This window comes from Rutidosis leptorrhynchoides, chromosome 11 (assembly GCF_046630445.1).
Source record: "Rutidosis leptorrhynchoides isolate AG116_Rl617_1_P2 chromosome 11, CSIRO_AGI_Rlap_v1, whole genome shotgun sequence".
Taxonomy (NCBI): domain Eukaryota; kingdom Viridiplantae; phylum Streptophyta; class Magnoliopsida; order Asterales; family Asteraceae; genus Rutidosis; species Rutidosis leptorrhynchoides.
This window is the reverse complement of record NC_092343.1, coordinates 266,900,870-266,926,759: the sequence shown is the minus strand read 5'-3', so window position 1 is coordinate 266,926,759 and position 25,890 is coordinate 266,900,870. Positions and strand designations below refer to the sequence as shown.

At 39.0% G+C, this 25,890-nt stretch overlaps 1 protein-coding gene across 1 annotated transcript; it reads left to right on the top strand.

Annotated features, from left to right (window-relative positions):
- Positions 1-1,203: 1,203 nt before the first annotated feature.
- Positions 1,204-3,198, top strand: LOC139875515 (uncharacterized). Its single transcript, XM_071862851.1, has one exon. The coding sequence runs from the start codon at positions 1,204-1,206 to the stop codon at positions 3,196-3,198; it is 1,995 nt and encodes a 664-aa protein (XP_071718952.1).
- The last annotated feature ends 22,692 nt before the right edge of the window (positions 3,199-25,890 follow it).

Below are 25,890 nucleotides of genomic sequence, written 5' to 3'. Positions count from 1 at the left end.
TTGTGGACAATCTCAGCCGTTCACTCTCCTCCATTGCTCCTCTCCCCTACCACCACCAATGAAATCGGACCGTTGATTTTCAATCCATCTTTAAAACCACGGGCCCACCATCTTCTCTTCACATTACCTTCCATTTCTCCTCAAATCCCTCCTTCTTTTTCGAACGCTTCTCTCTCTAATTTTCTAAGTACATCATCTGCTATACTCCCTTCAACCGCAACTTCTATTGCCTCACAACTCACATCGAACTTGTCAATACCCGATAGACTTGTAACACACAACTCCCTTCAGTTGCTTCGATGCCCTGGTTTGAATTCGACTCTCGTGTTCTTTCCTACCGGTTCAAACTCTGATGAAATTGGGTTTCTGATACTGTACGTTGAGAACTCACGGTTGAATGTGAGAGGTGATTCTGGCGAAAATGAAGTTTTTACAGTGAATAATGTGGCGAGTCATCGGATTGTAAAGATGTTAGTGTGCCCAATTGATGATTATGAATTTATCTCAGGTAATCAGTTTGTTAATTTGAATAGACATAACTGTTGTTGATTTATCATCTTCACACTTTGTAAACACTTTATCCATTGCAACATTATGATAAAATTAGTAAATTATCTTTATTGGCACTATATCAATATGGGTTGGGCGGGTTGAGTTGAAACATTTTGTCCAAACTTTATTAGGTATCCAATAGCTGATTACTGTGTGTATCTGCTGTGGTATACGTATATATCATCACATTATAATTCTTTACAGTGGATATATATATATATATATATATATATATGTTTTTCTTCCTAACAAAAGCTTTTTTATTTTTGTAAATTTCAGCCGACTAAGCCAATTAACCCTCGTCTAGTCGGGTTTGGGCAGTGGTCCAACTCTACTATTCCAAGGTCGGTCAATGCCTGTAAACGTTGGTCAACGGGTCAAAATCGGTTAAAAGTCGGATTTAGTCGGTCAAAGACAGATTTACTCGGTCAAACTTGGTCAAAGTCATAGTTGGTTAACATTATAATTATAATATGAATTAAAGTGTTTTGGATTACACAACTTCACGATTATGTTTATGTTTCCAGACAAATTTTTGTGCATCAACTGATTGGTTTAACTTTTTAATGTTGACCACTTGTTTCAGGTGTTTCTACATTGGGGTACTTGTTGGTCTGCACTACTTATTCTGTTCATTACTACAAGATCACGATGGAGTACACTGATAAAATTACACCGCAGTTGGAATTAGTTGGTAAGATGAATTTCAAAAGTTCTGCAGTAATCCATGCTTCTTGGAGCCCACACGTGCCCGAGCATAGTTTGGTCTTGCTGGAAAGCGGTGATTTATATTTGTTCGATTTGGGTTTTAGCTTTGAACCGTCAATATCATCTCCAACTTTAAGCCGTAAGAAATTAAAAGTTGTATGGGATGATTCCGTTATTTCTAATAAAGGAGGTTGGTTGAGTTGTGATTTCAGTTATCATCCACAAATCCTGATTGTTGTTCATTCAATGATGGTTTTTCTTGTTGACTCATCACCTGTGAATTCTCCATTGTTAAAGCATGTTATTACCCCGTTGTTAAAACCCGAAGGTAAAGATACCTTTCTCGCATTCTCGATTGCTGCTGCTCCTGATCATTTCTTTTTCACTGTGGCTACAAATCACAATGTTTTCCTTTGTGATATAAGAAAACCGATGACTCCTGTTTTACGTTGGAAGCATAATGTTGCTCAACCGAGCTGTATTCTTGTTTCTAGTCTGTCCACGTTAAGATCACACTCCGAGGATGTTACTTATAATTCGGCTTCTGAAGCAGGTTTTGGTATTTTATTGGGTTCATTTTTGAATGGCGAGTTTAGTCTTTTTTGCTATGGCCCACATGTTAGAGAGTCGGTTTCCTCATCTTTTTATGCATGGGGACTCCCTTCTGATCTGTCGTTACTTACCGATGAATGTACTTGTGGTACTTGTCTTTTAAAAGAAGAGTTCGTTAAGGACCGACTCCCAAATTGGGTTAATTGGCAACAAAAGAAAGAATCCATTTTGGGTTTTGGTATTCTTGATAGTAATATCTCTTCTCAATTGTATGATCCTGATATGTACGGTGGGTTCACACTTATTACGTTAACGTCATCCGGATATCTTGAAATACATAGATATTGTGCCTCATGGGATTATTCAAAAACCTTAAGAAAAGGTCACTATCAGCAACCTTTATGTTTAATAGATTCCAATTTGTGTGAAAAAGGTGAGGAGGGATATAACTATAAGTTCAAAAAGACTTTTCAATACTTGAAACTTGATTTTCTTTGGGGTTATTTGAAATCCGATCTCGCCCAAATTGTGAGCAACGAATTAGTTAAAAATAGTGAGCATGAAATCCAAGAGAAAGTTATTTACACGAGAGAGTTTCATGAAAAGATATGTCAAAAAGTGAACATGTTTGGATCGAGCAGGGCTTTAAGCGTTCATGATGTTTATAATGACGTTAGCTCGCCAACTAGTATTCATGAAGTCGCTTTAAGGAGAATCTGGGCAAATCTACCGAAGAACTTGTTAAGATTTGCGTTCGCTAATTATTCAGATCTCGCTCGAGAACTTAAAAACGTGCCGTTTGAGTTCTTGGAAGTTCCATGCATGCAGCCTCACTTACCTCCTTTTTTGTTTCGGGATCCGTCATCTCGTAGTAGTAAGTGGTCGGATAAACAAAAGCCGACTGATTCTCTAGTGGGTCCCGTTATTCCCCTTCCGCTTTTGATAACGTTTCATGAAGACCACATGCAAAAAGAAGAGGATAATGTACCTGCTGCTGCAGACTCTGAAATAAATGTCGAGTGTAGTCGAGTAATGAGGGTAGCGAATCAAGTTACTTCTCAAAGTTGTGAGGGTGATCCTATGGATGATAAAGAAGACGTGTTTGATGGTTCAAAACAACCGTTTGCTTCATATAAGATTAAGAACGATTCAGTGATTGATGATGATTCTAATCATACTAAGATGCTATTCAAAGTTGGTGAAAAGGATGTTGTAAATGAGATTTTTGACTCGAATTGCCCGGTACAATTAAGATTCAACAAACCACTGAAAAGTTTCGGGTCAAATGAATTGAATGCGTATAAGCTGCTAAAGGCACAATGTACCAATTTTAAACAAGGTTGTAGTAGCTACCAAGATTACTTGACCAAGTCTAATATCAAGTAATTCTATGTTTTCTGTTGAACAAGATTATTTTTTTACTGGTAAATCTAGATTTGTAATTGATTAATGATTCATTTTGCTTAACTACTTTTGCCTTATTAGCTAAAGTTTGGTTGGTCAGTTAAGTTGAGCAGGTTAACTAAGTCCGTATTTATATACTTGTGTTGCACGGTGCACTCGATTGCTTACGTGAACGTGAATGGATATAAATATCACTTTCTGTGATTTGGTGGCATAGGTTAACTAATAGGCGTGTTTTTTTTTTCTTTTCCTTTTGGAGATCTGAATGTGAACTTTAGCACTGACAGATTCTATAAATATCAAGTTGACAACTTGTTCGATCTTTAAAGAAACATCTTAGTTATGTTTTCTTAAACTGCTCAACTTGTTTTTTGTTTTTTTGTTTTCATTTCGATTCAAAAGTGATCAATTTCATGTCACAGAATCACCTATTTCAGCACCAGAGACTACAAATTATAAGACCCTTTTTAGTGGTGATGGACAAATTAGGCGTGTTGGGATGGGGTGTTTGTCACTGACATGACAGGCGTGTTGGTAAACTTGAAAATAATGGGATGACGTGTTGGGTGGTGTGTTAGGGTGATGTGTCAAAATATGAATGAAAGTTGGTTGGAAAAAATAAGATAAAAAACATTAGAAGTATATTAAATAATATAAAAATTATATAAAATAATATAAAATAATAATTAAAAAATCTACACGCCTTTGAAATCTTCTAGTGCTCCTTGTAGGTTAACTAAGTCCCTATTTATATACTTGTGTGGAACGGTGTGCACTCGATCGCTTACGTGTGAATGGATGTAAATATCAATATCAGATTATCAGCTTCATATATGAATACGAGTTTGAGCATTTTGTTAGTCGATCATGTTCCGTTGGATGAAAAAAAAGTTCAAGATTTTTTGATTAAATCAAAGGCTGAGGGGTTTTCTGTTGGAAGCTTCGACGAGCCAACACACCCACTATAGAGGATCTAGACTATACTAGACTCACTACACCAACACTTTGACGTTGGTTAGCCTTTAATTTTATAAATCCTTAGTGCACAATGTACTTAGGCGACAGTGTCGACCATATATCTTTAGGCGGTATAACCGACCATGTATTACTTAGGCGGCAGAGCCGACCATATAATAAGAACAACAAAAGTGCACTAAGAACTTAAACACAAACTAAGGCTTGATCGGGAAACTTAAAAAAAACACTTATATTAAATTACAATTACAATATTACTTACAAGCTTTATCTTCTCTACTTTCGCTAACTCACACTCTTCTTCTCTTCTTCACAACTCACTTCTTATTTCACTCTCACAACTTCACACAACACAAATGAAATCTCCTCCCATATTTATACTACTCCATGGAACATTTTAGAACCTAGATATTTTCATGGATATATAAATATCTAGATATTTCTACAACCTACAAATATCTAGATTTTTCTTTTACATTTCAATTTCTAGATTTTTCTCTCATATTCTAATATCTAGATATTTTCTTATACATATTAATATCTAGATATTTTACCCATATACATTTACTAATTTCATATTATTCTAAATTTGCATTGTATTTTAACACTCCCCCTCAATGCAAATTTTCTTCCAACGATGTCTTGCAGACCATTCCAAGTGCTTCTCTGAATTTTTCAAACTTTGATTTACTTAGGCTCTTGGTGAATATATCTGCAACCTGTTCATCTGTCTTTGTTGGCACCATCTTGATTTTTCCTTCAAGGACCTTCTCACGAACATAGTGATAGTGCACTTCTATATGTTTTGTTCTTGCATGAAAGACTGGATTTTCTGCTAGTCGTATAGCTGATAGGTTATCGCAGAAAAGCTTTACTTGATAATCTGTTGATTGATGAAGATCTTCCATTAGTTGCTTCAACCACATAATTTCTTGTGTTGCTGATGCTGCCGATCGATATTCTGCTTCAGTGCTTGACAAGGATACTGTTGGTTGTCTCTTGCTGCACCATGATATTACTCCCGATCCAAGACTAAACATGTATCCAGTTGTTGACCGTCGTGTATCATAGTCTCCAGCGTAATCGGCGTTACAATATCCAATCACGTGACATTCTTTTGTTTTCTTGTACAAAATGCCAAAGTTAATAGTGCCTTTAACATACCTTAAGATGCGTCGTACAACATCAAGGTGAGGCTTCTTCGGATTGCTCATGTATCGACTAACCACTCCAACTGCATAAGATATGTCTGGCCGGCTTAGTGTGAGATAAATAAGACTTTCGACCATCTTTCGATACATGGTAACATCTTGAAGACTTTTTCCTTCATCTGCTCGTAGTTTTGTATTCGGATCCATCGGAGTTGAGATAGGTTTGCAATTAAGCATTCCGTACTTTTGTAAAAGATCTCGCGCATATTTCTGTTGTCCCAGAAATAATCCTTCTCTTTTCTGCTCTATTTCGAGTCCAAGAAAATGTTTGAGTTCTCCAAGCTCCTTCATATGAAATCTGATAGACAGATTCTCTCTTGTTCTTTGGATCTCCTCATAGTGATCTCCCGTGATGATTAAGTCATCCACATATACTAGCACTATGGCTAGTTTTCCTTGATCTTGTTTCACAAATAAACTAGAATCTGAAGGAGCAACTGTGAAACCACTTTGTACTAAGAACTCGCCAATCTTCCCGTACCAAGCTCTTGGAGCCTGCTTCAAGCCGTATAGTGCTTTCTTTAATTTGCAGACATGGTCAGGATGAGACTTGTTCTCAAAGCCTCTTGGTTGCTCCATATAAATTTCTTTGTCAAGTTCTCCATGTAAGAAAGCGTTCTTGACATCCATCTGCCACAGCTTCCAAGATTTGCTAGCGGCTAAAGCTAGTAGAGCTCGAATTGTTGTTATCTTCGCCACTGGACTAAACGTTTCTCCATAATCCAGCCCATATTGTTGAAATAAACCTCTAGCAGCAAGTCGAGCTTTATACCTTTCAATGGAGCCATCTGATCGAGTCTTCACCTTGTAAACTCATTTACAAGATATTGGTTTTACATCTTTTGGCTTTGGAACTAAACTCCATGTCTGGTTTTCTTTTAGTGCATTAATTTCTTCTTCCATCGATTTCTGCCATTCTTGACTTTGTGCTGCTTCTTCATAAGTGGAAGGTTCAATAGGTATTGATTCATCCACATGAGCAGCATTGGCATACCTCGGATTAGGTTGCCTCGGCCTTGTTGATCTCCGTAATTCTTTCACATGCTCCTCGGCATCCATTTGGCTTGGACGAACCTCTTCGGATGTAGATTGATGTACCCCAGTTTTCCATGGACTCGTTTCCTTAGAGTACGATCCATCTCCTTCTTTAATTGGATCCGATATGTGCTCTTTATGTTCTTCTTTCTCTTTTGGAACTTCTTCTAATCCGTGAGATTCTGGAAGCTCTATCTTTTGAGGTGACCACCATGAAGAAGCTTCATCAAATACCACATTTCTTGAAGTATAACACTTTCCAGTATTTGGATCACAACATCTCCATCCTTTTCTTGATTCATCATAACCTACAAAAATGCATCGAATTGCCTTCTTATCAAATTTGCTTCGGAGATGATCTGGCACTAAGACGTAGCATACACATCCAAAAACCTTGAGATGATTGACGGTTGGCTTGATCTTCCATAATCTTTCATATGGTGAAATATATCTCAACTTTGTTTGCGGGAGTCTGTTAATCACGTATGAAGCCGTCCTCATACATTCGGCCCAAAATCTTCCTGGTACATTCTTACCATGAAGCATACTTCGACAAGTTTCAGCAAGATGACGATTCTTACGTTCTGCCACTCCATTCTGTTGTGGAGTATTAGGGTAAGTTAATTGCCTTCTGATCTTGTGCTTCTCAAAATACATATTGAACTCAGTCGATAAATATTCTCCTCCATTATCTGTGCGTAAGCACCTAATCTTATTATTGAGCTCACTTTCTATCTTCTTCTTGAACTTTTTAAACTTTTGAAAAGTCTCCGACTTTTCCTTCATGAAGTAAACCCACACATACCTTGAGAAGTCATCAATGAATGTCACCATATACTTCATTCCTCCAAGTGATGTTTGTTTCACTGGGCCAAAGACGTCTGAGTGTATGAGCTCTAGTGGTGTCTTGGACTGATGTTGTGACTCCTTGAATGGCAATTGGTGAGCTTTTCCAAATTGACATCCAGCACATATTGTATTTGTTCGGATATCAATTTGAGGAAGTCCATTTACTATGTGTTTCACTATCATCTCCTTTAACTTGTTGTAGCCCACATGTCCAAGACGTTCATGCCAAAGATCAGCCGTCTCATTCTTTCGAGTCTTATCCACATATGCTGTTTCAGCAGATAGTACATAGACCGACTCTATTCTTCTTCCTTGCATAATTGGATTGCCAACCACCTTCACTCTCTTGAATACGGACACATCTTCTGGTCCAAAGAGCACATAGTTCCCTTCTGCTGTCAATTGTGGTGCTGACAGTAAATTCTTCTTTAGGCCAGGGACAAGATACACCTTCTCGAGTTGGAGCTTATGAGAGTCGCCTTCATTTGGAATTATTGTCTTTCCAATGTGAGAAATAGACAACCTTGAATTGTCGGTTGTCAACACGACTCTCTTTCCTTTGTAATCCTCCATTTCTTGCAGCTTCGTCTCATCATTGGTCATATGATTTGAGCACCCAGAATCAATGATCCAATCATCTTTGTAGTTTATTTTTGACTTTAAGGTTGCTGCAAGAGCTTGATCATCCATGTCAGCTTCAACGGAGAGTCCTGCTTCTGCATTCCATGTTTCCTCATTAATGGTTGCTTCGAATGTGACCTCTTTCTTCTCAACTCTTGCGGCGGCCACATTTCCTTCGAAAGTTCGACTTCTGGGGAATCTACATTCTCGAGCAAAATGACCCTTCTTGCCACAATTGAAGCATTCACCATTCTTTCTCTTATCATTTTCCCCGTATTGTTGGCGATGATCTCTTCTTCCTTGTTGAGCTCCCCCTGAAGCGTTGCCTTTTGATTTTGGGTGACCCTTCCACCCATATGTCTTACTTTCTTTCATCGCCTCTTGTCTTCGAGATGTTGCTTTCTTCTTATTGGTGAAAAGTGCATCTTCTCCGTCTTTTATGGTTACTTCATTCATCTGCTTGGCTAATGCCTCTTGATTAGCCAATAGATTCTCCAGCTCTATTAATGATGGTTGAGTAGGCCATCCTCTCACAGCGGCTATAAATCCATTATACTCGGACCTTAAGCCATGGATGATAATTCTCTTCATCCTTGCATCACTCACTTTCTCTTCAGGAGCAAGTTGAGATATCTCACGGCAAATTGATTTCACCTTGGTAAAATACTGAGAAATAGACAGACTTCCTTGTGAGATACCCGTGAGCTCATTTTCCAAGAGCTGGAGGCGTGCTTCATTCTTCTTTGAAAATAACTTGTCAAAAGTTTCCCAAGCTGCCGTCGGTGTTTTCTCGTCACGGATGTGCTCCAATAGATCCTCCTCGATTGTAGTCTTCAGTATAAATAAAGCCTTCCCGGCCTTGATGTTCCATTTTCTCAAGGCTTCAGCATTTTCTTTCGGTGGAGGCGTTGTGTCACTGCCAGCAACTATTTCCCATAAATCCTGTCCTTGTAGGTAGGATTCTATGCAAGTCCGCCAATAACCATAGTTGTGGTTATTGAGACTCTTGATTCCACTGCTCGTACTTGCAAGATCTGCCATCATGACATCCAACGTCTAATAAGCTTGGTCCCTGACCGATGAGCTTTCACAGTTCCTAACTGTGCTCCGACAGAATCTTCCTTAGAGCCTTGGTGAAAACAAGCCGATGTAAACGTCCAACGTTTACCGATTTCCTCCACTAGAAATGGTCCCGAACGACCCGCTCTGATACCAATTGTTGGAAGCTTCGACGAGCCCAACACACCCACTATAGAGGATCTAGACTATACTAGATTCACTACACCAACACTTTGACGTTGGTTAGCCTTTAATTTTATAAATCCTTAGTGCACAATGTACTTAGGCGACAGTGTCGACCATATATCTTTAGGCGGTATAACCGACCATGTATTACTTAGGCGGCAGAGCCGACCATATAATAAGAACAACAAAAGTGCACTAAGAACTTAAACACAAACTAAGGCTTGATCGGGAAACTTAACAAAAACACTTATATTAAATTACAATTACAATATTACTTACAAGCTTTATCTTCTCTACTTTCGCTAACTCACACTCTTCTTCTCTTCTTCACAACTCACTTCTTATTTCACTCTCACAACTTCACACAACACAAATGAAATCTCCTCCCATATTTATACTACTCCATGGAACATTCTAGAACCTAGATATTTCCATGGATATATAAATATCTAGATATTTCTACAACCTACAAATATCTAGATTTTTCTTTTACATTTCAATTTCTAGATTTTTCTCTCATATTCTAATATCTAGATATTTTCTTATACATATTAATATCTAGATATTTTACCCATATACATTTACTAATTCCATATTATTCTAAATTTGCATTGTATTTTAACATTTTCAATTCACAAGATTGGTGTCTTTGGTTGTGTGGTGTTATGCAAGGATGGTAACAGCTTTAATAGGATTTTGGGGAGTGATTTAGCTTTGGTTGGTTTCGTGTTGATCTCGCCTTTTGTTGCTCATGAATATGAATATAGTCGATTTGTTTGGGTTGAAATCAGGGGTGTACCATTTAAGTGTATATCGGAACACAACATTCAGCAGGTGGCGGCTTTGTTTGGGGATGTGTTATACGTTGCTAACTCGTCCTAACACATCGGAAATATAGGGTCTCTTTTTGCGTTTGTTAGGTCTAAATACATAAAACACATACATGAGTTAGTCGTGGCTAAGTTGGATGACGATGGGGATTCTTCGATTCAACTTTGGGTTAACGAATTGGGGATGTCGGTTGATGTTCGTTCGATTATCAATGACGGTTTCTCAAGTGAAGTGTTGGTGAATGTAAATCTTAGTATCACAGGTGGGTTGAGTTCGAATGTTGATAACTTTGCTGCTCCGAACAGTGACTCGGTGTTGGATGCAACTCCTGTTTGTAATGCTCAAAATGAGGACTCTATCGTGGATGATGGCACGAGGGTTGTAGATGCAGTTATGTTGGCTTCGGGTTGTTTCGATGGTATGGAGGAGATGGCTCATTTGAATAAGGGTAACGACATGGCTATTGGGGATGAGAAGGCGATGGAGGGTAAGGAGTCGGAAGGCGTTAAGGGTAAGGAATCGGGTGTTGTTAAGGGTAACATGACTTGTGATGATGGTGGGATTAACAGTAATTCGTATTCTCTTGAGTTTGTTGAACAAAAGCTTAGCGGTTTAAGTGCAGGTCTTTTATCAAAAAAAAGACGACTTGCGGAGGTTTTGAATCCGGTTGCGGGTGATAAAACTAATTGTGAACTACTAGATAATTTGGCTAAAGTTGCTACCGGGAATATTGAGGGCCGTAAGTTTTGTATTTGTGCGAATAAACAATGTAAAGGTTTTTGTAGGGGTTGGCACGTTCACTCTCGCAAGTTTCGAGTTAATGGGGGAAAGAAGCTTGAATCGAAGGGTAATTTAAAGATGAAAGGTAAGGTTAATAAAAAAAGTTCAAAGGGTGGAGGGTTATGTTTGCACGATTCTAGCGATGACGATGTTAATGGGGATGCTTCTCGTGGGAAAACTTTTGATTCTCAAAACATTGAGAATTGTAAGTGGAAGCGCATCGGATCGGGTTCGGGAAAGGTGTTAGATGGTGTGGGTTTTTTTGATCAATTTAGGAATGGTGGCTTGAATGCGGATGGTGTCGGTATTGAATCAACGTTTGCGTTTAAAGCTAGGGCTGATGATGAAGCGAACAACAAAAACCATAATGTTTAAGTTGTAGTGTCTTGGTTCCCTTTTAGTTTGTGGAGATCTTTGTTTGTTTTTTCGTTTTGTTTCTTCTCGGAGAGGCTTGGGTCTAGTTAGAGTTTCTTTTTTGTCTTGTTTAGTTGATGTTTAATGTTGTTGAGCCTCGGTCGTGGATTTTGGTTTTGTGCCTTTGTTTGCTTGGCTCTTTTCGAGTTCAAGTTTGTTATAAAAGTTTTTATTTCTTTGCCAAAAAAAAAAAAAAAAAAAAAAAATCTTATGCAGACATATAAATGAAATCATGAATTTTTATTTTTATTTATTTATTTTTTTTTGACAAAAATAACGCATACTCATATAAAAACGAGAACGTTTTCCAAAAGAAAACGAACTCAACAAAAGGTACAAACATGATGATCAAAAGGCTCGAAACTATAAAGCGAGACATAAATTAAACTATCTAAAATCGGGCATTTCTAGCCTTAGAAATAACATCTAAACAATGAAAAACACTCAATCGAAAAAACAATATCTCAAATCAAACTACATTGTAACGACCAAAGAAACAAAACTAAATATTATTAACCCGATTGGTGATCTTGTAAGTCAATACGTTAGCGGATCCATCACCAACCAAAACCGCCGAAGATGGAGCAATAATGTCACGATCCTCCAAGTCTTGAAAAAAAAAACCTTTCTCACCGGTACAGGGGCCCGAAGACGAAGTACATCCTACTTGTAACATCCCGTTTTCCCGTACACGTCTAAAGGTACACACTTAATCATTGGTACGTTTGTAACTCGTTAGCTTTTGCGTAAATGTATAGATATATGTGTAGTTATATATAGATATATACTTGATAATGTGTGCTTATACAAGTTATACATGGGTTTTGTTAGCATTAAGTCTTGTGAGACTATTGTTGAAGGCTAGGTGAATATAGAAAGCGAGTTTGGAATGTACAAATTAAATAACATCGAAAATTGTTTAAGGTGATCGAGCTGTTCAGATGCAGCCTTAAGCCGGGCCGCGACAAAGGGGTCCGCGCCACGGCATATAAAGCAATTCTAGATCAGAAAGTGGGTTAAAAGGGGTCGTTTTTCCTTCGATACGTCGCGTCGCGACAAACGGGCCGCGCCGCGGCATCTTTGCTATTCTGACTCCGATTTCTACTCAATTTAAAAGGGTTTTAGGGGTAATTTGGTCTTTTTGCGTGTAGATCAGATTGGAGCATTAAATCACATCCACTTATCCATTTATTTCATTTCCTTTTCTCTTTTCTTTCCAATTTCTCTCCCAAAACATAAAACCCACTTAGATTAATCTTGGGATTTGAAGGTGAAGATTTGTGAATCAAACCTAGGAGCAAGAATTAAAGTTGTTCCCCTTGTTGTTAGCTACAAGAGGATAGTCTTGGTAAGTTCTAACTTTATGTTTTAAGTTTTAATTGGTTAATGGCTAGGGTTTTGGTTATTAGAGATTTGTATGACCCATTTGAGGGTAAAATGGGTGAATTTGGGTTATGATGTTGTAATGAAACCCTAATAGCCACAATCTAGGGTTTTGACCTTGTGATTTGAGTTTATAAGTGTCAAATGGTGTTGTTAGTCACTAATGCACTTTTAGATTAATGAAAGAAGTGTTAATGGGTAAGTTTGACTTGATTGTGAGTCTAGGTAATATAAAATGGGTCAAACTGTACTAGTTGACCTAATTAGATGAAATGGGTATGGATTACCCAAAGTTTGTGTTAATTGAAGTTAGTAGACTTTAATTCACTAGCCTTAGTGATTAAAGTCGAGTCTTGGCCATTTAAGGGCGGTTTTGGGTGTGGTTGAGTCATTTAATGCGAATTGGGTCATTAAATGCTCAAAGTGTAAGTAATGTGGTAAATGCCATTAGTTGTGTATTGAATGTGTACCTATGTATTAGGTACTTTGCTCTAGGTATACGGAAGCATTTAAATCACCACCGAAGTGTTAAGGTGGGTGGAATAATTATATATGCATGTATATGATTTATTTGCTTGTGGGGTATGGGTTAAAGTTCGATGTTGACGATACCATACCCTAGAGTATATTATGTTGTGGATGAGGGTTTAAAGTTCATTGTTGATGATACCTCATACGTATGGACTTAAAGTTCGATGTTGACGATGCCATACGATTATTATAGTGACGTTGATGAGGGTTTAAAGTTCGTTGTTGACGATACCTCATATGTGGGTTTAAAGTTCGGTGTTGACGATACCACATTAATATAGGCGAATGGGATTTAAGTTCGATGTTGACGATACCATTCGTTGGGCTAGCCTTGAGATCTTGAGTACTATGGATGTTGTGAACATCATCGTTATACTTGTGTTTTAGCATATTGTATTGTTGTGTTATATGCTATTGTTATACTAGCCTTGTTATCGTGGTACTTAGCGTTATTGTAACACCCAAATATTCATGGTACATAGAGTGCAAATGGCGTACATAAATGTATAGTGCATGGCGTAAATTAAAAAGCTCAGGAAACTGCTCAGACCACTGTGCGGGCCGCGCACCACTAAGTGAGCGCGCCGCGCACACTGCCAGCGACAGGATTCTGTTTTTCTGCTTTTTGAGTTTAATGATGGGCATTTTGGTCATTTCACTTGGGGTCAGATCTGTGGCCATATCAACTGGTTTGGATCCAATTGTGGATCAATTTCACATCCATTCATTACTCTTATCTCCAAACCCTAGTGAGAGAAGAGTTTAGAGAGAGAAAGCTTCATTTGGGGAAGAAGGAGTTGGATTCTCACCAAAGCTCGGGTTTTAAAGTTATTCATCTCGTTCACGGCTACGTTGTGGTAGTTTCGGTAAGTTCAAACTCCGAATTTCATTGGTTGATTTTGGTACTCGAGTTAGAGTTTGAACTTAAAATTGTTAGGAAACCCATTTAAACTCATGAAGTGAGTTTATTGATGCTAGTAATCGGGTTATTGGTTGTTGTTGGTGGATTTTGGGTTGGTGAACAAATTGGCCATGATTAGGACTTGTATTTGGGTTTAATCACTAGGATTAGTGATTATGGAAGTGTTAGAACCCATTTTGTGTATTTGAAAGACTAATTTTGAAAATGAGTCAAAATTGGGGTTTTGGTTGATTTTGAGAATGATAAGTGTTTAACACTTAAGATTGGGTTCAATTGGCATAATAAGACCATTTTCACTTGTGTTAGTGATTATTGGTTAGTTTGGGCGCGTTTTGGGTTTGTAAGTGCAATTGGTCGAATTTGCACTAAGGGTCGAATTGAGTTGGTTTGTAAATCCACTCTAAGTGTGTTGTTGTAATTGTGATGATGGAATAGGTACATTTCATCAGTGAGTTGCGGATTATTCGGTAGCATTTCATCAAGGCGACAAGGTGAGTGGAATGATTATACATGTACGTATATAATGTATCTATTTGTAGGGCGGGGGAGGGGCCGGGTATGCGTTGTCTATACCATCAAAGTTAGTGATATATTTCGTTGTACACTAACGATGGATATTTCGTTGTCCAAATTGCCCAAGAGTTAGTGATATATTTCGTTGTACACTAACGATGGACATTTCGTTGTCCAAACCGCCAAGAGTTAGTGATATACTTCGTTGTACACTAACGATTGCTTTGAATGGATATTTCGTTGTCCAATCCGACCAAGAGTTAGTGATATATTTCGTTGTACACTAACGATTGCTTTGAACGGATATTTCGTTGTCCAACCCGACCAAGAGTTAGTGATATATTTCGTTGTACACTAACGATTGCTTTGAACGGATATTTTGTTGTCCGAATGGCCTAGGGATTAGTGATATATTTTGTTGTACACTAACGGTTGTTATGAATACCGGTGGGAAATTCGAAGTACCATTCCCTTGTGTAATCGGTTAACCATGGTGACGTGTTGTAGTGTAACATTTTATATTATTCGAGTTATATATATGTTGTTGTGGTGCTAGCTTGTGGTCTTGAAGAATTTAGAGTTATACTTGCGAAGGTATGCTATGTAACTTGCTAGCGTGTATGAGGTATTTGTGTAAGTGTATGCAAGTAGGTATATTATATATGTATATGTATAATTATTACATTCACTAAGCGTTAGCTTACCCTCTCGTTGTTTACCTTTTTTATAGATTTGCTTTGGAGACGGTGGCTCGGGTGAGCGCGGGGATTAGTGGACTTGCTTTGGATTTGGATTAGGATTGGGTAGCGTATCCCCAATCGCCATGCTCGGCTTTTATTTTGTGTTAGAAACTGGGGTCGTAAATTGTACTTCGTACTTAACTCGTAAAACGGGCCGATGTGGGCCCGGTGTCGTAAAACTTGTTTATTATCAAAACGTGTTAGTTTTACTTATTATAATGTGTTGTGAAAACCGTTTGGTCTAATTGTGTCGGGAAGTCGAAGATCTTTTCGCGTGAAACGAACAAGTTGATCAGAACTGTCCAGGCCTCTGTGCGCGCCGCGCACAGAGGGTGGTGCGCGCCGCGCATTACACTGAGTATACAATTTTTTTTAACGCGTATTTGGTTGGTTAACGTGTTGGGCTGTTACAAGTGGTATCAGAGCATGGTCTAAGGGATTTAGGTGACTTGAGATAGGTGCCTAGACTTAGACTTTTATGTGTGCGAAATTGTTGCGGGACTTGTAGGATTACGGGTCAGAAAGGGAAATTGGTTAGTGACCTAGTTTATAGGTGGACTAACGTTTATATTAATATGCGGATGTTATTAATATACTAATGCGTTGTTTTGTGTTTATGTTTGTGTTTGAGAAAATCATCGAGCAAGATGGTCGTGGTACTAACGAGTGGATGCGACGTGTTCGCATATTAGTGACTAGCTATCATTAATACGGGTGCAAATCGTGTCTAACAAGTTATGTAAGACGATTATTGAGCAAGATGGGGCGACGTTGCATGTATGGTTCTATACGTTCATGATCTAATCTTTGCATTTCTTAAAATGGTGACGGGAAATGGGATCGAGACGAACGACGTTGAGTTTAATGCTAGAGTTGCGTCGCCGTTGTGGAGCAAATGGGTAGGATGTATTCTGATTTTCGAACTAATGGTGAAATGGAGCGTTGTCGTAAGAGCTTCATGAAGACTAAACCTCCGATATATGACGGGAAGCCGGATCCTTTGATAAGCACAACATGGATCTCGGATGCCGAAGGGTGTTTTCGTTCTATTGATTGCCCTCCCAAGAAGAGGACGAGACTCGCTACTAGCTTGTTGCGGGGTAGGGCAAGGGAGTGGTTGGATGATAAGATTGATATTGTTGGTGGTGAAGCATTTAAGGGGTTATCGTGGGACGATTTTAAGAAGGAATTCTTCGAGGAGTTTCGGACTCGAGCGAATTTGTTGGACTTGCGTAATGAGTTACGAAATATGCAACAAGGTTCTATGGATTTGAATACTCTCAAGACGACCTTTATGGCAAAGGCTCGTGTTTGCCCGGAGTATATTGGGAATGATCGTATGTTGATGGAAGATTTCTGTCGAGCTTTGAATGATGACTTACGGAACAAAATTAGCATTGGTCAAGTGAACTCGTTCGCGGAGTTATTCACCGTGGCTAGGGGCTTTGAATCGCATTCGCGATCGATAATTGGTGAACCTTCGAGTAAGAGAAGGGTTGATTCGTATGGTGCTCCAAGTAAGAAGGCTAAGGGTGAAAGTGTGAGCATAGGAAATGTAGAGAAAGGAATTATGAGTTCTCGTGCGCCTAGATGTTTCAATTGTGGTGTTAGGGGCCACAAGCTATGGGAGTGCACGATACCGAGAAGTGATGACGGAATGTGCTACTATTGTCATAAAGAGGGACATCGCAAGCCGGATTGTCTCGAGTTGGCGGCGGCAAATGCCGTAAGGGGACGTTAAGGCACTTTTCGTTTTTAATAAATATGTCCTTTGAATATTTATTGTGTGCCGATGCGTACGGTTTTGTTGAGTGCGTTGTGTTGCGCGTTTTATTGTTATGGGTGAAGTTCCTAATGGAAGTACTCTATAGTGACGTTTGGTTATCGGGCGAAGGGCGTAAGACTTGGTGCAACCACGCATTCCTTAATGTTTCGGAAAGCATTTCTACCAAGCCATGGAAATGGGCTTTGGTGTTCGAATGTTAGAGCGTGCTCGCTTTCGTGTTGAAGTTGATGAACCATGATGTTCGTCGGGTGGACGGAACCATTGAGATCAAGTGTTTGGCCTAGATGAATGTTAGTAATGGAGTTTACGGGATGCAACGTTAGGTGCCTCTTTCATACCTACTAGCGTGGTGATCGACTCCGATGGTGTTGCGGTTACATTGTACTTAGGGTACCGGGGAGAAACCCTTAAGTACATGAGTGACTAGGTGGAAATTTGACAAGCTAGAGCAACCGGAGCATTGCAAGGTTTAAGTTGCGAAATTTGTGGTAAACTCTTCGTTTGAAGTGTTTAAGAATAGGTTAAAAACCTTCGTATGCTCAAAGTTGGAGCAAGGTTTGATGACGTGCGTATTAGGAACTATGCAAGACGGGTGTACCTCGTCTCTCTTTTAGGGGTTATGATAATGCAAATGGCGCATTAGTTGTTGGATTAGTGGTCACTCCTTCCGTGAGAGTGAGCATGTGTTTATCATCGGGATTTATTGTTGAAAACGAATCCATGAGAATTCGAGGACTATGACCAATGAGGATATTGGTTGTGTATGTTGATAAGTGGTCGTTCCACGGGATGCTATTGTTCGGTGATGTGGTTATGGAGCGGAGTTCTAAGTGGGGGAGTTTGTACTCTCGCACGAAGGTGTTCTATTGTAGTGATATTTCGTAGGGATTCAAAGCTAGTGTTGAGACCTACATTGGTCGATTGTGGTAAAAGTACGATTTGGAATAAATTATACTTATGGTTTTTGGATTTAAATTATCACCGAGGTGGTGATGTGGTAAATCTCATTGGGAGATAATTTACGCGTTCGACGAGCAAGGTAAGATCCCTCGGTTAAGGGATGTGCGTGCCGGATTCTCTTCTAGGGAATTATTGTTGTGCCTATGTGCAATATGGGTGGTTCTTGGCTCGATTGTGTTAGCCGTTTGGTTACCTTTGGAAATAGCATAATGGGACTTTGAGAAAGGGTACGATACCTCATTATCGTATACTTTGGGTGGTAGTTACACGATAGCCATTATTGTGTACTACAAGGTGCTTACGTGTATGTGTTTATTTGGGGTTATCTCTAGGTTGACCGCGTTTGACTAGCGATAGGTGATGGGTGATATCCGGAAGGATTAGCTCTTAGTTAACCACTCTTGGTTGTGATTGATGGTGAACGGTTTTCGAAAAGAACCGTTACTTTTAGGTTTATGATGTTAATTGACCGTATGAATTGTGCACATAGCCATTTTGTGCACATGGTGGTGAATAATAGCCGATTTTTACTCACACGTTGGTAATAGTGTTGCATATCCGTTTTGGAACACCTCGGGGGTTAGTGTTATATTTCGTTGTACACTAACGGTTGTTAGGAACACCGATGGGAAATCCGAAGTACCATTCCCTTGTATTATTGGTTAATCGTGGTATAACCATATCGGAATGGGAGTACCATTCATGTATTGTCCACATTCCATATTTATACACATAGCCGTGTTTATGCGTATGATTGTGAGTAATAGCCGTGTTTTACTCACACGATTTGAACATGTGATGCCTTAGTCGATTTGGACGTTAGCGGTTTTGGTGGCTTGCTTACGATGTACGATAGTTGCGTACTAGCCGTGTTTGCGCACTACGGGGGATGCTAGGGGTAAGTGTTATCCGTAAGGATTCGTTTTTGCTTGGTGTTCATCGTTTGGGTCGTTGACCTTAGGTTGAGACTTGGTTGTTCTTAGCATTGTACTTAGTGAGAGTACGTCCAGGGATTGATATCTCGGTACGAGATCGGTTGAGTTTTCCCGATTGGAGGGATTTAACAAATTCTTGTGCTTGAATTTGTGAATTTTAATAGATCGTGGGTGACGATTTGGTTATTAATGGTGACTCTTAGAGAAGGATTGCCTATAGAAGTTGGAAGAGTACGTGGCGGTCTCGCGTATTCCAAGTGATCGTTATGGATTTCGGATGTTGTATGTATTGCACATTTCGGAACGCGTACAAGTGTGTTTTTAGTTATTGGAATAATCTTAGGATTAATGCGTAATGTGGTGGAGATCGAATTTGGAACTTATGTTGAGGACCGTGGAGTGTAGATCCGGACGGTTAAGTGACGAGGATCACGAGGACGTGATCGATTCTAAGTGGGGGAGAGTTGTAACACCCAAATATTCATGGTACATAGAGTGCAAATGGCGTACATAAATGTATAGTGCATGGCGTAAATTAAAAAGCTCAGGAAACTGCTCAGACCACTGGGCGCGCCGCGCACACTACCAGCGACAGGATTCTGTTTTTCTGCTTTTTGAGTTTAATGATGGGCATTTTGGTCATTTCACTTGGGGTCGGATCTGTGGCCATATCAACTGGTTTGGATCCAATTGTGGATCAATTTCACATCCATTCATCACTCTTATCTCCAAACCCTAGTGAGAGAAGAGTTTAGAGAGAGAAAGCTTCATTTGGGGAAGAAGGAGTTGAATTCTCACCAAAGCTCGGGTTTTAAAGTTATTCATCTCGTTCACGGCTACGTTGTGGTAGTTTCGGTAAGTTCAAACTCCGAATTTCATTGGTTGATTTTGGTACTCGAGTTAGAGTTTGAACTTAAAATTGTTAGGAAACCCATTTAAACTCATGAAGTGAGTTTATTGATGCTAGTAATCGGGTTATTGGTTGTTGTTGGTGGATTTTGGGTTGGTGAACAAATTGGCCATGATTAGGACTTGTATTTGGGTTTAATCACTAGGATTAGTGATTATGGAAGTGTTAGAACCTATTTTGTGTATTTGAAAGACTAATTTTGGAAATGAGTCAAAATTGTGGTTTTGGTTGATTTTGTGAATGATAAGTGTTTAACACTTAAGATTGGGTTCAATTGGCATAATAAGACCATTTTCACTTGTGTTAGTGATTATTGGTTAGTTTGGGCGCGTTTTGGGTTTGTAAGTGCAATTGGTCGAATTTGCACTAAGGGTCAAATTGAGTTGGTTTGTAAATCCACTCTAAGTGTGTTGTTGTAATTGTGATGATGGAATAGGTACATTTCATCAGCGAGTTGCGGATTATTCGGTAGCATTTCATCAAGGCGACAAGGTGAGTGGAATGATTATACATGTGCGTATATAATGTATCTATTTGTAGGGCGGGGGAGGGGCCGGGTATGCGTTGTCTATACCATCAAAGTTAGTGATATATTTCGTTGTACACTAACGATGGATATTTCGTTGTCCAAATTGCCCAAGAGTTAGTGATATATTTCGTTGTACACTAACGATGGACATTTCGTTGTCCAAACCGCCAATAGTTAGTGATATACTTCGTTGTACACTAAAGATTGCTTTGAATGGATATTTCGTTGTCCAATCCGACCAAGAGTTAGTGATATATTTCGTTGTACACTAACGATTGCTTTGAACGGATATTTCGTTGTCCAACCCGACCAAGAGTTAGTGATATATTTCGTTGTACACTAACGATTGCTTTGAACGGATATTTCGTTGTCCGAATGGCCTAGGGATTAGTGATATATTTCGTTGTACACTAACGGTTGTTATGAATACCGGTGGGAAATTCGAAGTACCATTCCCTTGTGTAATCGGTTAACCATGGTGACGTGTTGTAGTGTAACATTTTATATTATTCGAGTTATATATATGTTGTTGTGGTGCTAGCTTGTGGTCTTGAAGAATTTAGAGTTATACTTGCGAAGGTATGCTATGTAACTTGCTAGCGTGTATGAGGTATTTGTGTAAGTGTATGCAAGTAGGTATATTATATATGTATATGTATAATTATTGCATTCACTAAGCGTTAGCTTACCCTCTCGTTGTTTACCTTTTTTATAGATTTGCTTTGGAGACGGTGGCTCGGGTGAGCGCGGGGATTAGTGGACTTGCTTTGGATTTGGATTAGGATTGGGTAGCGTATCCCCAATCGCCATGCTCGGCTTTTATTTTGAGTTAGAAACTGGGGTCGAAAATTGTACTTCGTACTTAACTCGTAAAACGGGCCGATGTGGGCCCGGTGTCGTAAAACTTGTTTATTATCAAAACGTGTTAGTTTTACTTATTATAATGTGTTGTGAAAACCGTTTGGTCTAATTGTGTCGGGAAGTCGAAGATCTTTTCGCGTGAAACGAACAAGTTGATCAGAACTGTCCAGGCCTCTGTGCGCGCCGCGAACAGAGGGTGGTGCGCGCCGCGCACTACACTGAGTATACAATTTTTTTTTTAACGCGTATTTGGTTGGTTAACGGGTTGGGTTGTTACAGTTATACATGTGAAAGGTATGCTAATTATGTAACTAGTATGTATGCGGATTTGGTAAGTGTTTGCAAGTAAGTAGGTTATATATATGTATGTATAATTGTTGCACTCACTAAGCCTTGCTTACCCTCTCGATGTTTACCATTTTATAGGTTCCGGCTTGGACAAGGGTAAGGGCATACGTTTGGACTAGTGGTCTCCCGCTTATGTTGTCGGGAGGTGCTTTTGGTGTTAGCTTTTTGAAGTTGGCCTAACGTTTTGGGTAGTTTAGCCCCAAACCATGCTCGAGTGTCGTTTGGATTATAAACTATCATTGTAGTGGGTCAAACTTGTATTAAACTTAATTAATGGCCTTCGTGCCTTTTGTAATCATTTAAATTGATGTACGTTTAAATGGAACTTGTGGAATGGTTTACATATTTAATTGGTGCGTAAATGTGTATTATATATAAAAAAAATTTATCATATGGAATACGGGTTGGGTTGTTTCAAGTGGTATCAGAGCATGGTCTAAGGGATTTAGGTGACTTGAGAAAGGTGCCTAGACTTGGGCTTTATTGTGTGAGCGCTTTATGCGAGACTTGTAGGACTTTGGGTCTAATCGGGAATTGTTAGTGCTTTGGTTTATGTGATCTAACCTTGTGCTAATTGTTTTGTGTTGGGTTTAGCAATCATCAAGCAAGACGTACGTTGTACTAGCGAGTTAATGCGACGTGCTCGCGTAACAACGATTAGCTACTGTTGTTACAGGTGCGAATCGTGTCAAACGAGTAATGTACGAGGATTGTTGAGCAAGATGGGGTAGTGTGGTACGTATGTATATACTTACGTGTTATGCCTTTTCGTTCAAGGTTTAACCTTTTCCGTTTTATAGAATGAAGACGAGAAACGGACACGATAATGATATCGGTGGTACAAGCGAGGACCCCGAATTCACGGCCAAGGTTGAGGCCATCTTGAAGAACTACAAGGAGGACTTCCTTGTTAGCGTGAGAAAGGTCTTCAAGGAATCAGTTGACAAGCAAATAACCAATTTAATTAATGAACGAATGAAGGCCACTGTCGATGAGGCTCTTGAAGCTAGAAACATTTATCCTCGTGGTGAAGGAGGTGAAGGAAGGCGAGACTTCCACTACAAAAACTTCAAGGATACTCAACCTCCGATGTTTAATGGGGTGAGGGATCCATTGAAAAGCACTTGTTGGATTTCCAATATCGAGGGGGCGTTCCGTACCGCGGAGTGTCCTCCCGAGAAGAAGACGAGGTATGGGTCTAGCATGTTACGTGAAGAAGGCAAGTTGTGGTGGGACGATAAAATCAATTTATATGGTGAAGAGCAATGCATGAGCTTGACATGGGAGGAGTTTAAGAAGGAATTCTTCCAAGAATACCGAACTTCTTCCGACCTTGATAGAATCCGGGACGAGTTGCATCATTTGCAACAAGGTTCAATGGACTTGGTTACTCTCAAGTCTACCTTTTTGGCAAAGACTCGCTTTTGCTCGGAATATGTTGGTGACGATCACAAGCTATTGAAAGATTTCTACCGTACCTTGAATGACGAGTTCAAGGGTAAGATTAGTCGGGGAATGGCTAAGACTTTTAAGAGCTATTCGAGTTGGCTCGGGGTTTTGAGCCGGAGGTTCCAAGAAAAAGCGATTTCACTTTTTCAAAAAGAAAGTTTGAAGGTTCGAGTCATTCGAATTTTTCAAATAAAAAGAACAAGAACAAAAAGGGTTCCGAAAGTGTCAATAGTGTGAAGAAGGGCGCTACCGGTGGTTTTGGGAACTTTGTCCCTACTTGCTACAATTGTGGGGTACGTGGACATATAGCTCGAGATTGTCCGAAGCCAAATTCAATAAACAAGCTCACTTGTTTTAATTGCAACAAAGAAGGACACCGAAAGTCAGAGTGTCCCGATTTGAACAACGATAATGTTAAAAGGCTAGATAAGGTGGCGGGTACAGCTCGAGGGTGAAACTATTTTATGACTAACAACGAAGCCAAGCAATCCAACGAAGTTGTCTCAGGTACTTTCTTGGTTAATTCCAATCCGGCAAGGATTCTTTTTGATAGCGATGCAAATTTATCGTTTGTGTCTCCAAAATTTATGCCTAAACATGATAGACCGCTGGCTAAGTTAAGTCGTCCGGTAGAAGTCGAAATAGCAGACGGCAAGACGGTGCTAGTGGTTGATGTGTGTAAGAATTGTGACGTTGTTTTTGGTGCCGAAAACTTTAAAATTGATCTCATCCCTATGACTTTGGGCGATTTTGATATCGTTGTTGGTATGGATTGGCTCGATCGTAATAGAGCCGATATCGCGTGCCATGAAAAATCTATTCGTGTGAAGACCCCTAGTGGGGGAGAGATAATTATTCACGGTGATAAACGGAGGAGACTTGTGCCGATATGTTCTTTTGCACGGGCACGCCGTTTTCTTGTTAGTGGTGGCATGGCTTTTCTTGCCCATGTTTTTGATACTCGCGATGAGTCACCACCCATCCGTGAAATTCCGGTGCTTAGTGAATTCGAAGACATTTTTCCGGATGAGTTACCGGGTGTTCCGGCGGAAAGACAAGTTGAATTTTGTATTGAGTTGGTTCCTGGAGCTACTCCCATTGCTAAAACTCCTTATCGTTTAGCACCAACGGAAATGCAAGAGTTATTAAATCAAACCCAAGAGTTGCTTGAGAAGGGTTTTATTCGACCGAGTGCTTCGCCATGGGGCGCTCCGGTTTTATTCGTGAAAAAGAAGGATGGTAGTATGCGGATGTGCATCGATTATCGGGAGTTAAATAAGGTGACAATCAAAAATCGTTATCCATTGCCTCGGATTGATGATTTGTTTGACCAACTCCAAGGTGCGACATATTTCTCAAAGACTGACCTACGGTCCGGCTATCACCAAATGCGGGTCCGTGAGGAAGATATTGACAAAATGGCTTTTCGAACGCGTTATGGGCATTTTGGGTTTGTAGTTATGCCTTTTGGTCTTACGAATGCACTGGCGGTATTCATGGATCTTATGAACCGAGTGTGCCAACCTATGTTGGACAAGTCGGTGATTGTGTTCATTGACGGCATACTAGTCTACTCGAAAAGTATGAACGAGCATGAACGTCATTTGCGTGAAGTATTGAAGACGTTACGAAAGGAGAAGTTGTATGCTAAGTTCTCCAAATGTGAATTTTGTAGTGACCCGAACTTTTCCATGTTTATATATATATTAAATGAAATTGTTATTTACATGATTAAGTGTTTCCAACATGTTAAGCAATCAAACTTGTTAAGACTTGATTAATTGAAATATGTTTCATATAGACAATTGACCACCCAAGTTGACCGGTGATTCACGAACGTTAAAACTTGTAAAAACTATATGATGACATATATATGGATATATATATAGTTAACATGATACTATGATAAGTAAACATATCATTAAGTATATTAACTATGAACTACATATGTAAAAACAAGACTACTAACTTAATGATTTTTAAACGAGATATATATGTAACGATTATCGTTGTAAAGACATTTAATGTATATATATCATATTAAGAGATATTCATACATGATAATATCATGATAATATAATAATTTAAAATCTCATTTGATATTATAAACATTGGGTTAACAACATTTAACAAGATCGTTAACCTAAAGGTTTCAAAACAACACTTACATGTAACGACTAACGATGACTTAACGACTCAGTTAAAATGTATATACATGTAGTGTTTTAATATGTATTTATACACTTTTGAAAGACTTAAATACACTTATCAAAATACTTCTACTTAACAAAAATACTTACAATTACATCCTCGTTCAGTTTCATCAACAATTCTACTCGTATGCACCCGTATTCGTACTCGTACAATACACAGCTTTTAGATGTATGTACTATTGGTATATACACTCCAATAATCAGCTCTTAGTAGCCCATGTGAGTCACCTAACACATGTGGGAACCATCATTTGGCAACTAGCATGAAATATCTCATAAAATTACAAAAATATGAGTAATCATTCATGACTTATTTACATGAAAACAAAATTACATATTCTTTATATCTAATCCATACATCAACGACCAAAAACACCTACAAACACTTTCATTCTTCAATTTTCTTCATCTAATTGATCTCTCTCAAGTTCTATCTTCAAGTTCTAAGTGTTCTTCATAAATTCCAAAAGTTCTAGTTTCATAAAATCAAGAATACTTTCAAGTTTGCTAGCTCACTTCCAATCTTGTAAGGTGATCATCCAACCTCAAGAAATCTTTGTTTCTTACAGTAGGTTATCATTCTAATACAAGGTAATAATCATATTCAAACTTTGGTTCAATTTCTATAACTAT